Source organism: Carettochelys insculpta, chromosome 12 (genome assembly GCF_033958435.1).
Source record: "Carettochelys insculpta isolate YL-2023 chromosome 12, ASM3395843v1, whole genome shotgun sequence".
NCBI classification, from domain to species: Eukaryota; Metazoa; Chordata; order Testudines; family Carettochelyidae; genus Carettochelys; species Carettochelys insculpta.
In genome coordinates, this window is record NC_134148.1 from 22,791,942 (window position 1) to 22,805,911 (window position 13,970).

The following is a 13,970-nucleotide window of genomic DNA, read 5'->3' on the forward strand; positions in this document are numbered from 1 at the left end:
TGCAGGGAAAGGAGCAGAACTTTATCTTACTTTCACTTCTGGATTTTGAGGGGTAGGGGATAATTAAAATAAAGGCATGGATTTCCCACTTTTTTAATACTTAACATTCACATCTTGGCCCTGTCCATCAGATTTTTTTTATGATTGGCTTTTGGACTTTGTTTCTTGATGAAATATCACTTTGCTCTACTTATACATACTGTAGATAACGGGATATTCCTGATAAAAACCTTAAATAGAAAGATTTTAGAGATTTAAGAGTGCTTCACTTAAAACAATTTTTGAGCATTTATACAGAAGTGTTATTTGTAAAGCAGTAAAGTAAAATCACAGATTCTGCATCCTCAGAGAAAAGTACTTCTAAACACAAAAGGCTGTTTTCCCCTTCTGAGGGTCTGAACAGAAAACTACATCAGCTTTGCTTTGAGGACTGCCCCCATGGCCCATTGTCAAGTGAATAGTGCTGCAAGCATGAAACAGTGAAGAGCTTCTCATATGTATGTGCACTAGTATAACTATTTCTTTAGAGGTAGAAAAATTATCCATACAGTATCACCTTCAAAAGTCCTTAAAACTATTTGTTGATCAATAAGACATAGTTAAGGTGATTGGATAAAAATCCAATATGCAAGTCCTTTTAAGCTAATGTGTGGGGAAGAGGGGAGAGAAGAGAGAAGGGAGAAGGAGAGGACAAAACCTAGTGTGGATTCAGATCATGTTAGAGAACATGCAGTCTGAAGACACATGAAAGTTGTATGTGAATTTTGTCATGAACTAAGTGGGTGTATGTGTGTTTCTTTGCAGGAGGAAAAACGAACTGTCTAAAATAAAAAAAATCTGTGTGATATCCTTAATGTATACTAAGAAAGGGGAAACCTTAGCTAGAATAACTTGGCTTTTTCTGATGGAGCTAGATATTTTTAAAAACATTGATCCATCTTGATAAATGCTGTTTTGTCTGTATTGCAGCTCTGAATTTTGAACCTTATGGATTGTCATTTACTTCAAGCGTGTCTTCATCAGGCTTCACTGGGCGGCAGTCTCCTGCTGGTCTTTCTCTTAGTTCAGATGTGTCTGGTAATAGTGCTGAGCTAGGACAGAAAGAGTGAGTTGTTTTGTCTTTGGACTCAAAAATTTCACATGCTGTTGCATCTATGTTCTTGTTTGTGAGCTGACTTTTTGCTACTTGTTTATCCATAACCATATGGGACTTAATTTAGAACAGTTTCTTAGAGCTATTACACAAAAAGAAAACATGCTAATGCAGTACACATGAAATAATCAGATACTTTTTTGTCAGATTCAAACATAGAGAAGATACAAGGTTTTCAGAGACTCGTGTTTCATACAGTAGAAATCTCTAATAAATTTCAGATATCTGTAATTAACTATAATTCCACACAAATTAGTCATTTAAACGGGACTTAACATCTTTAAAATATCATGGAACAGCTGGAGGTTCCTCACAAGTACTACTGAAAAATTTCTGAAATGTGAACTGAGCCAGAAATTCGCTTTTTATTAGCACAGGAGAAAACACAAAATCCTACTCACTTGTACTCCCTTATAGCCATAGAATATTTACAAGTCTGGCAGGTCTTTGCCTTATTTAGAAGTCAATCCATAGTGCTCAAGCAGATTCCTGTGTTGGTAATAGGCTCTGCTGGTCTTGAGGTAGTTTTAGTTGAATAGAAAATTAAGTCCAAACATATGATGCCATGCAGCGTTTACATAGTGCTTTATATCTTCAAATATATTACAGATGTTAACTGCTTACTAAGACTGTGTCTGCGCTTGCACTTGCTTGACAAAACTTCTGTTGTTTACAGGTGCTCAGACACCCCTCTTCCATGAACAACAAAGTTTTGCTGCAGCAAGTACATGTGGGAGTGCTGCTTTGTTGGCAACAAAATACTCCTGAGCTGTGTCTACACGTGCACGCTACTTCGAAGTAGCGGCACTAACTTCGAAATAGCGCCCGTCGCGGCTACACGCGTCGGGCGCTATTTCGAAGTTAACTTCGACGTTAGGCGGTGAGACGTCGAAGTCGCTAACCTCATGAGGGGATCGGAATAGCGCCCTACTTCGACATGAGACGTCGAAGTAGGGACCGTGTAGACAATCCGCGTCCCGCAACGTCGAAATTGCCGGGTCCTCCATGGCAGCCATCAGCTGGGGGTTGAGAGATGCTCTCTCTCCAGCCCCTGCGGGGCTCTATGGTCACTGTGGGCAGCAGCCCTTAGCCCAGAGCTTCTGGCTGCTGCTGCGGCAGCTGGGGATCCATGCTGCATGCACAGGGTCTGCAACCAGTTGTCGGCTCTGTGGCTCTTGTGTTGTTTAGTGCAACTGTGTCTGGGAGGGGCCCTTTAAGGGAGCGGCTTGCTGTTGAGTCCGCCCTGTGACCCTGTCTGCAGCTGTGCCTGGCACCCTTATTTCGATGTGTGCTACTTTGGCGTGTAGACGTACCCTCGCAGCGCCTATTTCGATGTGGTGCCGCGCAACGTTGAAGTTGAACATCGACGTTGCCAGCCCTGGAGGACGTGTAGACGTTATTCATCGAAATAGCCTATTTCGATGTTGCTACATCGAAATAAGCTATTTTGATGTTGGCTTCACGTGTAGACGTAGCCCTGCTGAGAAAGTGAAACCCGTTCATTGGGGGTGGAAGTATTTTATTGTCAAAAATGCTGACAAACAGCATTCACACACACTAACTTCTAGCTGCATAGTATAGATATATCCTGAGCACAATACTCCTGTGAAATAATTTATTCCAGTCTCATTGTGAGGCTTACCCTTGGCTTCTTGTTGAACACCTTGTCTAATCATAGATACCATTCACAATCTTCAAAGCCTCCATCATAACAATTTAGCTCCAACTGGCAAGAGCCAAGTTTCTCAGCCTGTCATCCACATCTGCTGAATCTCACTTCCTGGATCTTCCTCATCTTTTGTGACCTCACCTAAATTACATATTTGCATAGTAAGTGAAGGAAAGAAAGTGTTTTATGATAGCTGTGTTATATAAATACCTAGATATCTGGGAGCAAACTGTACATGGTATCTACTCCTGTGCTGAATTCACAGCAAGAACTGAATGTTCATTTGTGGAATGCTTTGCCAGCAGCAGTGAAAATTTTTAGCGTGGTGTGCCCATGAGATAGACAAAAACTAATTTCTTTACTCCTTTTCATGGGGAGATTAGAATGCAGAGTATATACAAGTTTACAGAAGTCTCTGTAAGTATGGCTTTTTTTCAGCATAGCACTTTCAAAGCTGATCCTGCTTTATTATGTATTTTTTTAGGACCAGTTGTCTGCAACTTGATGGTGTGAAGAAATTATGGGGAAAAGATGGCTACCTCCCAAAAAAAGAGAACAAAATGGGGAAAGAAGATGAAACGCAATCTGTGGCTCAGGATAGCATATTAGTGGGACATATAGTTGATCCTCCTCTGATACAGCCTAAGCAACAGGTAGCCAGTCTTTCAGAAGAAGAAAAGGAGAAGCAGCAGCTAGCATCAAAGTTGTTTGTTGGACTAGGGACAAACAGCGTTATCAGTCTGGTAGGTGTGTAACATGAGAATGTGTCATGAATTAAAAAAAGATGTTGGAAATAGCTGTCATTATATAAAGAACCATTTTATTGAAGCTGTTAAAAAGAAAGGAGCAAAAAAAAATCCTGAAAATAACAGATTTTTAAATCAAGCAACTTCTTTGTTTATTTAGGACTTTGTAGAAAACTGTTCTAAATAGCCAGTACTGCTCCCCTAAGTTTGCTTAAAGGTCAAACTGTGCTGAGCTTTCCAGGTATTAGCTGCCTTTAACTCAACTTCAAAGAACCATAGGAGGTAGCAGATCTCACATACTTGGCTGTATGGATTAAGACAAACACATTTTCTATATCTTGTACCTGGCTGTCGTAGAAAGTGAGAAGTAAAATTACTCACCATTCAAAGAATCTACTGCAGAGCTTTATCAGCACTGCTTGTTCAAATGTTAGTATCTTATCCCTGCTCTTTTGCAAAATCTTTATGTACATGTGTACATCTAAATGCTTTTCAAGAGAAGATAAAGAAGCTCCTAATTCAGTACAAGAATCACACTGATGCCTATGCTATAGAGCAACTCTAATACTCTCCAAGTAACTTCTTAAGCATCCTTTGCATATTTTAAAACAAATCTTTTTTGAAAGGTCACCTCTGTTGGATAATTTGATTTTTATTTGCCCTTTGTCCCCTGGTCTTTCTAGGTTTCACTCTGTTAATTAAACCAATCACTAAGTTAAAGAAAATAAATAATACAAAAATCTGTTCTGTTGTTTCAGATGGGGAAAGCAGACACCACCACGCAGAAGTTCAAAAGAAAATCAAAAGTAAATGAAACCCAGAATAGTGAAGAAGCATCCAGTATCCAAAACATTGCTACCTTGCCTTTTAGTCCTTTACCTGATGTAATGCCCAATAATAAAGAAAACTTTCAGGGCAATGAACACCTCGAATTAAGGAAAGTTTCACTGAGTTCTTCAAAAGTTTTGGAAGCTAGTGTATCATTTGATAGCTCTCAGTCCCTAACAGAAGCTGACTTAGATGAGAAGCTTTCAGACTATAGACCATCAACATCTTCTTTGTTTGCTGATAGTAATATTGAAGTTTTTCAGCCTTCCCAATGTGTTCCAGAATTAGTTACTAAGAAGGTCTCCTTGAGTCCTTGCTTACCAGGAGAACTAGCTAATCACCCTCATTCAGAAATAATAGGACTTTGTAGCAGTGACATTCTGACTGTGTACTCTTGTAAAGTTTGGACAGATGACTGTTTGCTGCTTGTCTTGTTTGTTGGCAACAAAAGCACCTCACCAGTTAAAACTGTGAACCTCATGTTTGAAAGTTCAGAGCATTTTAAGGTGAGAAAATGAATTATTTGTACAATTTTTTGGTTTCCTCTTTTATTTATTTGTGACATACAGTGAGGTTTTTTTCAGGTTGTTCAGACAGTTGATAAGCTTTTTCTGATTTTTTTGAGGAATCAGACATGTTACTATTCATGTTCTCATCTCCAAATGTTTAAGATTTCTTTAGAGCTTCAGCTGTATCTGGGATTTGCATATTTGTTGGTAAAGGAGGTTCATGGTAAGAGAAAAAAATTAGGAGGTAATAGAATCATCTTATTGATTGAAACCAAACCTTTATGTGTGTTAATTAATCTAAGGACATGGCTACATTTGAGGTGGTAAGGGTGCATGTATCCACACTAGCTTTGCTTGAGTGAGTGCCTAAAAATGCTATGATGTGGCTGGCTGTTCGGGTTAGCCTCCTTGTGTACATTCCAGGGTATATATTTAGGTAGCTAACCTGAGCTGCTGGCTGTGCTACTGAGGGCATACTGCTACTTTTAGGCATGAGGGTGAGCAGCACTATGATGGGTGATTTATACAAGCAGGGAATCACACCTCCTAGCTCAAGTGTAGATGTTCTTGGTAAATTATTTGTCGATTGCGACATATGTCCATGTGTCCATGGATCTTGCTATGTTCTAATAGCTGGCCAGTCCCACTTACCTGATACCTGATTAGATATCCTCACAATGACAGTATATGCCAGTGATAGCATTGAACATTGAATATTTAATGTTCATAAGAGTGCTGACTGTCTATAGAGATTGTGTCCTGTTCGAAAGCAGAAGGGTAGGCTTGTGCGGTAGGAGGGGAGAGGGAATGCCCTGAAAAGGAGCTCAGGTAGGCCGTGTCTACACCAGCCCCAAACTTCGAAATGGCCATGTAAATAGCCATTTCAAAGTTTACTAATGAAGCGCTGAAATACATATTCAGTGCTTCATTAGCATGCGGGCGGCCGCGGTGCTTCGAAATTGACGCGGCTCGCTGCTGTGTGGCTCATCCCGACGGGGCTCCTTTTCAAAAGGACCCCGCCTACTTCGAAGTCCCCTTATTCCCATCTGCTCACAGGAATAAGGGGACTTCGAAGTAGGCGGGGTCCTTTCGACAGGAGCCCCATCAGGACGAGCTGTGTGGCGGCGAGCCGCGTCAATTTCGAAGCACTGCGGCCGCCCGCATGCTAATGAAGCGCTGAATATGTATTTCAGCGCTTCATTGGTAAACTTCGAAATGGACATTTACATGGCCATTTCGAAGTTTGGGGCTCATGTAGACATAGCCGTAGAGTCATAAAACCTCCGTTTCTGCAGAGGTCCATTGCTAATAGGTTTACTGGAAATAAGCAAAAAGGCTTATTAGAAGACGCTTTAACAAGGGACTGATAATGGGTTCTGAGGAGCTTTTTCCTGTAGGATTTCTGGTTGGAAGCTGCAGCCATCGCATGTCTAGTTGGTTATGTTCTTACCTGACAAGTATCCACATCACAGACTGCTACCACAGTTGCTCTTGTGCTGGCAGTTTCAGCAGAGGCGAAAGACTGAATGATGATGAAAATGGAATTATCCTCATTCCTAGACATGGTCCTACTTTATGAATTGGTACAACGTGGGGGATCTTGCATTTTCACCATCTGTGGTGTGAACCTGTTTTCAGGCTGAATCAGAGCTTTCAGTTTTCAGGATAATCAGTGCACAACTTTCCTGAGAACTAAACACATTTTAATCAAAGTGTAAGTCTATACAAGTTTATAGTTAAAGCTGAAACAGCTGTGCAGTAGTCATAGGTAAATTTACAACATGATGGCTGGAACAAGCAAGAGGATTATGGTTCTGTTTGACACTGATGGAGCACAGTGAAAGAACAGTTCAGAGTGCATCCTCTGTTTACAGGACTCTCTGCTAAGACAAATAGCTATTTTATAATAACATCCTGGGAGAGCAGTAGTTACCATTTTGTCCAGTTGACTGTTTGACAAATCATTGGTTGACTAGTGATTAGTGCTGTATTGAATTCCACATAAGTAAAATGTAGTGAGCATGTTGTGGTGGGATTGTCCTTTATGATCCGGATCTCAGACCTAATGGAAATCAGCAGACAGTTATATGAATGTAAGATCAGAATCAGTCCTGGTGTGTTCAAGGATTGTAAACTCTGAATTAGCAACTTCTAGTTGACAGCTATATGAATATTTTCTATATCTCTTACCATTTTTCTTTATTTGTAGATCGTTGAGAGTCTTCGTTGTCATTTTCTGATCATAGAAGCTCAAAGCATGGAAAGCTGCCAAAAGTGCATACAGTTGGAAAAAATCTGTACAAAGGGCATTCTCTCTGGCTCCATTAGTTACCACCTAGATACGGATACTCATCTTGAGTTTTCACTTACTTTCTCACTGTCAGATTTCATTAGGTAAATCACTGATTAAAGTAAGACTCTTTGGAAAAAAAATGGTATTGCATTTTAAGCAGCACAGGATGGAGGAGGCTTTTGTGTATATATAAGTTGTTGGGTTTTAATCTAATTCAGATAGACAATGTTAGTGTAGTAGGTCACTACTTTACCAGTAGCCCTTTCATAGGTGAAATTTATGTGTTGGCACTAATCTGATTCCTACAGGCCAGTAATTCCATTACAGTTCCCCCTCATCACTGCAATTGGCGCTTTGTCAGCAATCTCAGCAGAAGACCATGGAGTGACTGGGCATGGAGACTAAGCAACCAGCTCATTTTTAATATTCATCTGTCCATGTTAAGCATTCATAGCAGGGGTACAATAAGCTTAGAGGCTCATATGGCAATTACCTTGCTGTGCCTATTCTTGTAAATTGAGGTTTTCAGAAATTAGGAAAGTCATTCCAACATTTTAAATGAACATAGAAGTTCACATTTTTGTCATGGTTTTAACAACTATATACATAGTGACTTTCATAGGCTTTTCTACTATCTTCCCTTTTGCTTTTAAATGTATGTTTGAGCTAATAAATTGTAAATTTTAGATTGTCATCTTATTCCTTGCGTTGTTCAAGAAAGACTGAGATTAGTAATTCAGGCAGGAATCTTTTTTTTTTTTTTTTTTTTTTTTTTCCAGTTCTTCTTCTTCTTCTTCTGTCCTCCGTCTTCCCAGCTTCACTTCTTGGAGTTTAGGTATTTATTCCAAATAATAAAAATGTACTTGCCCAAAAACCACACACTATAAAAGAATAACACTTCTTTGTTCCCTTTCAACATTCAAAACAATTTTGTATCCATTACTACTTATTTGCTATGATGGATAATATAGTATTTTGTCATGAAACGAGGCACTTAGTAATGTTGTCTCAAAGGCTCTGGATAGTGAAGTATGTTAATATCCCTGATTGTAGAAAATAGCTTAGCTTTGTTTTGGTGTCTGCACAAGCAATTCTCTTTTAGAAAGAGTCAGTTACCTAGATTATCCAAAATATTGATTTTCACTGAATTGTTAGTGTAGGAGCTAAGTACAAATCCTGTAAGACCACAGAATACATTTTTTCACCTGAAATGTTAAATATTCTCTTGGAGTGGTAAATGAAACTGAATGGGAAGAAAGGATTATATGGACTGGACATGTTGCTTCAGCAGAAATTAAATTGTAAATCTTTGAAAATGGATGTATTCCTATCTTGTAGAACTGGAAGAGACCTTCAGAGGTCATCAGGTCCAGTCCCTTGCATTCACAGCAGGACCTATCGCCATCCCTGAGAGATTTTTTTTTTTAATTGATTTGCCCCCAGATCCCTAAATAGCTCCCTCAAGGACTGAGCTAACAATCTTGGGTTTAGCAAGCTAATGCTCAAACCACTGAACTATCCCTCCCCCGCCTGAGCTTATTTTAAATTTATGGATCCAAATGGTGTGAAAAGAGTGAACAATTCTTACAGTAACAAACAGCTTATGCTCTTTGTCTTCTCCTGGTCTTTTTATTCCTGAACGAGTGGAAGGGTCGGTGTGTTCAGGCAGCCAGTTTAAAGTTTTTAATTAGGCTGTGTACTTCAGAGTGACAGTTAGGTTTCCATGGTAAACTTTTTATTTCAGGGGCTTACAGCTTGGTACTTTAACTGGCATTAGTCTGAAGATGCTCAGCATGAATGTTTTATTTATTTACATTACAATAAGCTTTTTTAATGGACTAAAAAGCAATTCATTTTTTTATATTGTCGGGTGAAAGGCTTGTTTTTCGGTAAAAATATTTTTAAAAATTGTATGCTTTGCTACATAATGGTTTTCAGATATAAATTATTTTGGAGATTGGATATGTTCAGTACAATATAAAGGTTGGGTTATTTTCACTAATATTTGTGTTAACAATTTTTCAGACCAATGGAAATTACCACTGAAGACTTTGGGAAATTGTGGCTTTCTTTTTCTAATGATGTGAAACAAAATTTTAAAATGTCACCTTCTCAGGGATCTCTCTCAATAGCGCTGAATACTCTGAAGCAGAAGCTAAAGCTCCATATTGTTGAAATTATTGGTGAGTGAATTAAGACTTTTATATATATATATTTTATATTTTGGTACTATTTAAATGCCCATGGTCTTATCATGAGAGGTGTGCAGGAGCAGCGTGGGGATAGGATGGGGGGGTGCAGGAGTGGGCTAGGGATACAGAAGTGGGATAAGTGGGGTGGGGATGGGGGTCTGGGCGGGGGAGGGCAGGCACTTACCTGGTGTAGCTCCCTTACCACTCACAGATACTGCCCTTCACACCCCAGTGCTGATTGGCCAGAATTGTGGCCAGTTAGAGTGCAGGGGAAAAGCCTCTCCAGGCAGTGCTGCACTGCTCTTCTCCCTGCCAGGAGAGGGAGAGTGGCACATGGATGCGGGACCCGCTTCCTGCCCTTGCCAGGCAGAGCCCATAGCCAGATCCAGCCTTGGCTTACCTGACTCTGGCCTGCAAGGCATAGGGCTCCATGCCCTCTACCCTGCAGCAGGCTGGATGCTGGGGAGCGAAGCCCCAAGCTTTGGGAGCTGGACCCAGGCAGGCTGCAGGCCAGACCTAGGCTGGGGGTTCCCCACCGCTGCTGTGTGCAGTCATTGCTCCATTAACTGTAGTAAGGCTGGTGTGTAAAGTTACGAGTGGTATAATACAATGGCACATAATAGAGTGTTATGTTCTCATTTTATCTGAAGTATTTCCCAAAATAGATAAGTTTTCAGAAGTATTTTGAAAGAGGTGTTGAAAACTGGCAGGCAAGCTTTGAAGGTTTGTGTGAAATAAGGCATGAAAGTTGAACTCCGTGTAATACGAAGTGCAATTATTTCATTTAGTTCTAAATTAATTAGTTGTTGCCTTTATTGTTTTTAAGGTAATGAGGGAATAGCAGCATGTCGGCTACTTCCATCAGTCCCCTGCCTGCTGCATTGTCGTACTCATGCAAGGACACTGGCTCTGTGGCTTAGATCCTCTTGTTCTGCTCTTCCAGACAGTTTACTGTATGAGTGTCAAAAGGTGATGGAGGAATCTTAATTGCAACAGTGCCTGCTTTTCTAACCCATTGGTGTAAAAATTAATATGTACAAAAGACTTATACAGGGCCTACAAATGTTTACCAAAGCATATGAGTTAAGACGATACTCAAAAGTGGTTTGATCCCCTCCCCCCCCGCATCTGACATATACCATATGGGCTAACAGGAAAATAGGATGATCTACACTGTGCCTGCAGAAATGTGCTCAGGATTGTACAGTTGCTGACAAATAATCTGATAAAAGTATTGCTATTTAAATGAAATGTGTATTTCTTAGTTTACGTGGGTGATTGAAACAATTTATTTTCTATTACGTAATTTTTATATGTAGCACTTCGTTACTCTTAGGAGCAGCTACTTAGTATTCAAATATTATTTTAAGGAAAACATTGCTATGAAATTAACTTTATACTGTAAAAATGACTCCGATGCATTCTGTAACATCACCATTTACTTACTTTATGAGCTTTAAAGTTGCATTTTAAGCACTGTTGGAGTCAAGATACATAGTGGCTGTTGCATGTGGTATGTTATCTTGCCACAGAGGATACAAGTGCATGCTTCATAATTGTTTCACGAGCCTTAATTAGGCAGAAGTCCGGCACGTGATACTTTGGTGATTTATCAGTTAGACTTCGTTAATGGTATTCAGACAGTTTGGAGAATGGGAGAGGTGTGTAAAACTGATAGTTGAACACTGATCGCTCAGTTGAATGGAGATTGATTGCTATCCAAGGCTATGTCTACACTAGAGCATAAATTCAATTTTAAAGTACCCAGCTCGATTTTAAATTGTGACTGTTCACACAGCAAATACCATTAGGTTGATAGTAGGGGGCACTACAGCAGATATTCTTACTCTGACAACCCAACTGGGATTAATGGGAAGTTCTTATTTAAGCAGTTGGATTAATGGAGTGCGGAAACAGCATCAGTTTAAACGGTTTTGTTGGCCTCCAGAGGAGTCCCACATGTCCATTTTGGCGGTGTTCAGCTCCAATGGTCTCCAAATGTGCAGGAAGTAGGTAACACGAAGCCCTTGATTGAATAGTATCAGGAATTCGAATTCATTTTTTTTTTCTGACTAGCATGGCTAACGCACCTCAGTCATCAAGAGTACTTGGGGTTCTTATCTGGATTTGAGTTCTCAGGGTCACAGAAAGCTCCAGCAAGGACTCTGAATGAGATCCTGGATCTCTTTTCTGTGCGTGGAAAAGAATCAGTAATGACCAGACTGCAAGTGTGCAAGTGAAATGTGACCATTTGAGAAAATTTTACAGAACATGATCGCTAAAGGGTACACTTGGGATAATCAACGATGCTGGGTACAAGTAAAGGAGCTCTGGCAGAGATACCGTAAAGTCCAGAAGCCAACGGGCGATCAGGGTCGTCTCCCAAGACATGCCAATATAACGAGTACCTGGACAGAATCTTGGCAGTGACCCAGCCATGGTCTCCGCAGCTAACAGGCACCCTTCAGGAGACTATCCTGAGGACTCTGGTGTGAGCTGAGGGGGGGAGCCAGGGGCAGGAGGCCAATGAAGAGGACACTGCTGATGTTCAGCTGGTGCTCATGGAAGTCGATCCTGGCAGTCCAGAGCTCTTTACAGTGGACCTCAACGCAGTAACCGCCTCATTGACACATGAAGCTATGGTGTCCAGCAATGGTACTGAGTGGGACTCTTCTGGTGAGTATTTTTTGTTTGGGGTAGGGGTTTACTTTTGAAGAGCACATTTTTTTTATACTGCTGCAAACAGGTTGCTGCTCAGGTGTGCGTGGTGGCTCAATGCCCCCTTTTTAGAACAGCTTATTAATATTTTGGGGGATGGAGTGCTTATCCTCTTTGGAGATCTCCATAAAGATCTCATCCAGGTACTCCTAATTTTTGCATGACGTTTTTGGGGAGGCCTGACTTATTGCGGCTTCCACAGTAGCACACCTTGCCATGTCAGGCAGCCAGTAAGTTATCTGGTGTCAGGGTGCCACACAGCATTTTGGCAGATTTTCCAGCCTGGTGCTCACACAGTATGAGCATCTTTTCTTTTTCACTCTGTTATTCTTAGGAGGCTGATGTCTCATTTTGAAACCTATAAGAAGTATGGGAATTTTGATTAGAGTTTTTTGTGCTACTCCCTTGCCTTTTCATTTTCTGAGGACTGCCTGGCTGTACCATGTGGCTGGCAGGCTCCCCATCTCCCCCTATGCACGTCTGGGAGGCTCTCCTGGCCTTCTCCTGTCCCACCATGCTGCTGTCTTTTCCCTTTATAGGATTGATATAGAACTGACAAGATTTTTTTTCCATGCTTTTGCAACCCCACCAGCCATCATGTGGCTGGTGGGATCAATTCTCTCACCAGCTGGCTTCCAGGCTCTCCTCAGACCCTGCTCCCAGACACTAGCATGTCCAGCATTCCCCACTCCTGCTTTAAATGGCCTTTTCCCTTTATAGGAGTGATCAGATGACGAGAAATATTTTTCTCCCCTGCATCCATAAGTACATAAAACCTTACCATGTCTGGAATGAAATTGTCTGGATAAATAGCTTCTGCTCTGCACAGATTGTTCCAATTCATCCTTAAGAAGCCAAAAGTGGCCTTGGAAATCAAAAGTGTGATTATAAAACAGAGAGCCATTCTTTCCATGGGTAATCACTTGGGCTGTGGCCACACTTGGCCAAAACTTTGAAATGGCCATGCAAATGGCCATTTTGAAGATTACTAATGAGGCACTGAATTGAATATTCAGCACATCATCAGAATTAGGGTGCTTCCGGCCACGGCACTTTGAACGCGCGTGGCTTGGCGCGGGTACACGGGGGTCCTTTTCAAACGTACCGTGCTCCTTTCGAAATCCCCTTTTTCCCCTCTGCTGCAAGGAATAAGGGGATTTCAAAAGGAGTGGGGTCCGTTCGAAAAGGACCCCCGTATAGTCGCGCTGAGCCGTGCGCTTTCAAAAGAGGTGCTTTCGAAGTGCCACGGCCGGAAGCGCCCTAATGCTAATGAGGGGCTGAATATTCAGTTCAGTGCCTCATTAGTAATCTTCAAAATGGTCACTAGCATGGCCATTTCGAAGTTTTGGCCAAGTGTGGCCACAGCCTTTGTGTTATATTTAAAATATGTATCTAAATTTTGACTTTTGCTGTCTTCCACAGCCAGCTTATGCTGAGGGAACCTAGTTGCTATGATGAGGAGGAAGATATCCAAGCAGGACCTCATCTTGGAACTAGAAAAGGTAGATAGGGAGTGAGCCAGAGCCGCTGATAACCAAAGGTGGACACAGCAGTGGTGACAGTGTGCTCCAGTACAGGAGCAAAGACTCACAAGAGAGGAGCAAACTGAGATCTTGCATTCCATGCTGGAGCTGTCAAAGGACACCGACCACTGCAGGACTAATTATGTGGACTGAGCAACCTGTTGCCTGGCCTCCCCTCAATATGCTTTGCTCTGCTTTGGTTGGGGTTCCTGAACGCGAGGTGGCTGGGGGAGGAGGATAGAGTCCCACTCTCTGGGTTAGACTCAGAGGAGTTAAAAACAAGGATGAGGTCCTACTAGGCGTCTACTACAGGCCCCCTAGCCAGGTGAAAGAGGTGGA

General features: G+C 41.3%; 1 protein-coding gene across 4 annotated transcripts in view; it reads left to right on the forward strand.

The window, feature by feature from the left end:
* AP4E1 (adaptor related protein complex 4 subunit epsilon 1) overlaps window positions 1–13,666 on the forward strand; it is a 37,139-nt gene extending 23,473 nt beyond the window's left edge. For 3 of the 4 annotated variants that reach the window (XM_075007314.1, XM_075007315.1, XM_075007316.1), the window contains 6 exons: window positions 970–1,105; window positions 3,307–3,565; window positions 4,327–4,902; window positions 7,115–7,299; window positions 9,224–9,381; window positions 10,217–13,089. In XM_075007314.1, the coding sequence (XP_074863415.1) occupies window positions 970–1,105; window positions 3,307–3,565; window positions 4,327–4,902; window positions 7,115–7,299; window positions 9,224–9,381; window positions 10,217–10,377 (1,475 nt within the window). In that variant the 3' untranslated portion in view covers window positions 10,378–13,089. Of the gene's footprint in view, window positions 1–969; window positions 1,106–3,306; window positions 3,566–4,326; window positions 4,903–7,114; window positions 7,300–9,223; window positions 9,382–10,216; window positions 13,090–13,530 lie in introns of those variants that run through there. The other variant, XR_012647223.1, reaches the window with a different exon arrangement.
* Window positions 13,667–13,970: the final 304 nt, after the last annotated feature.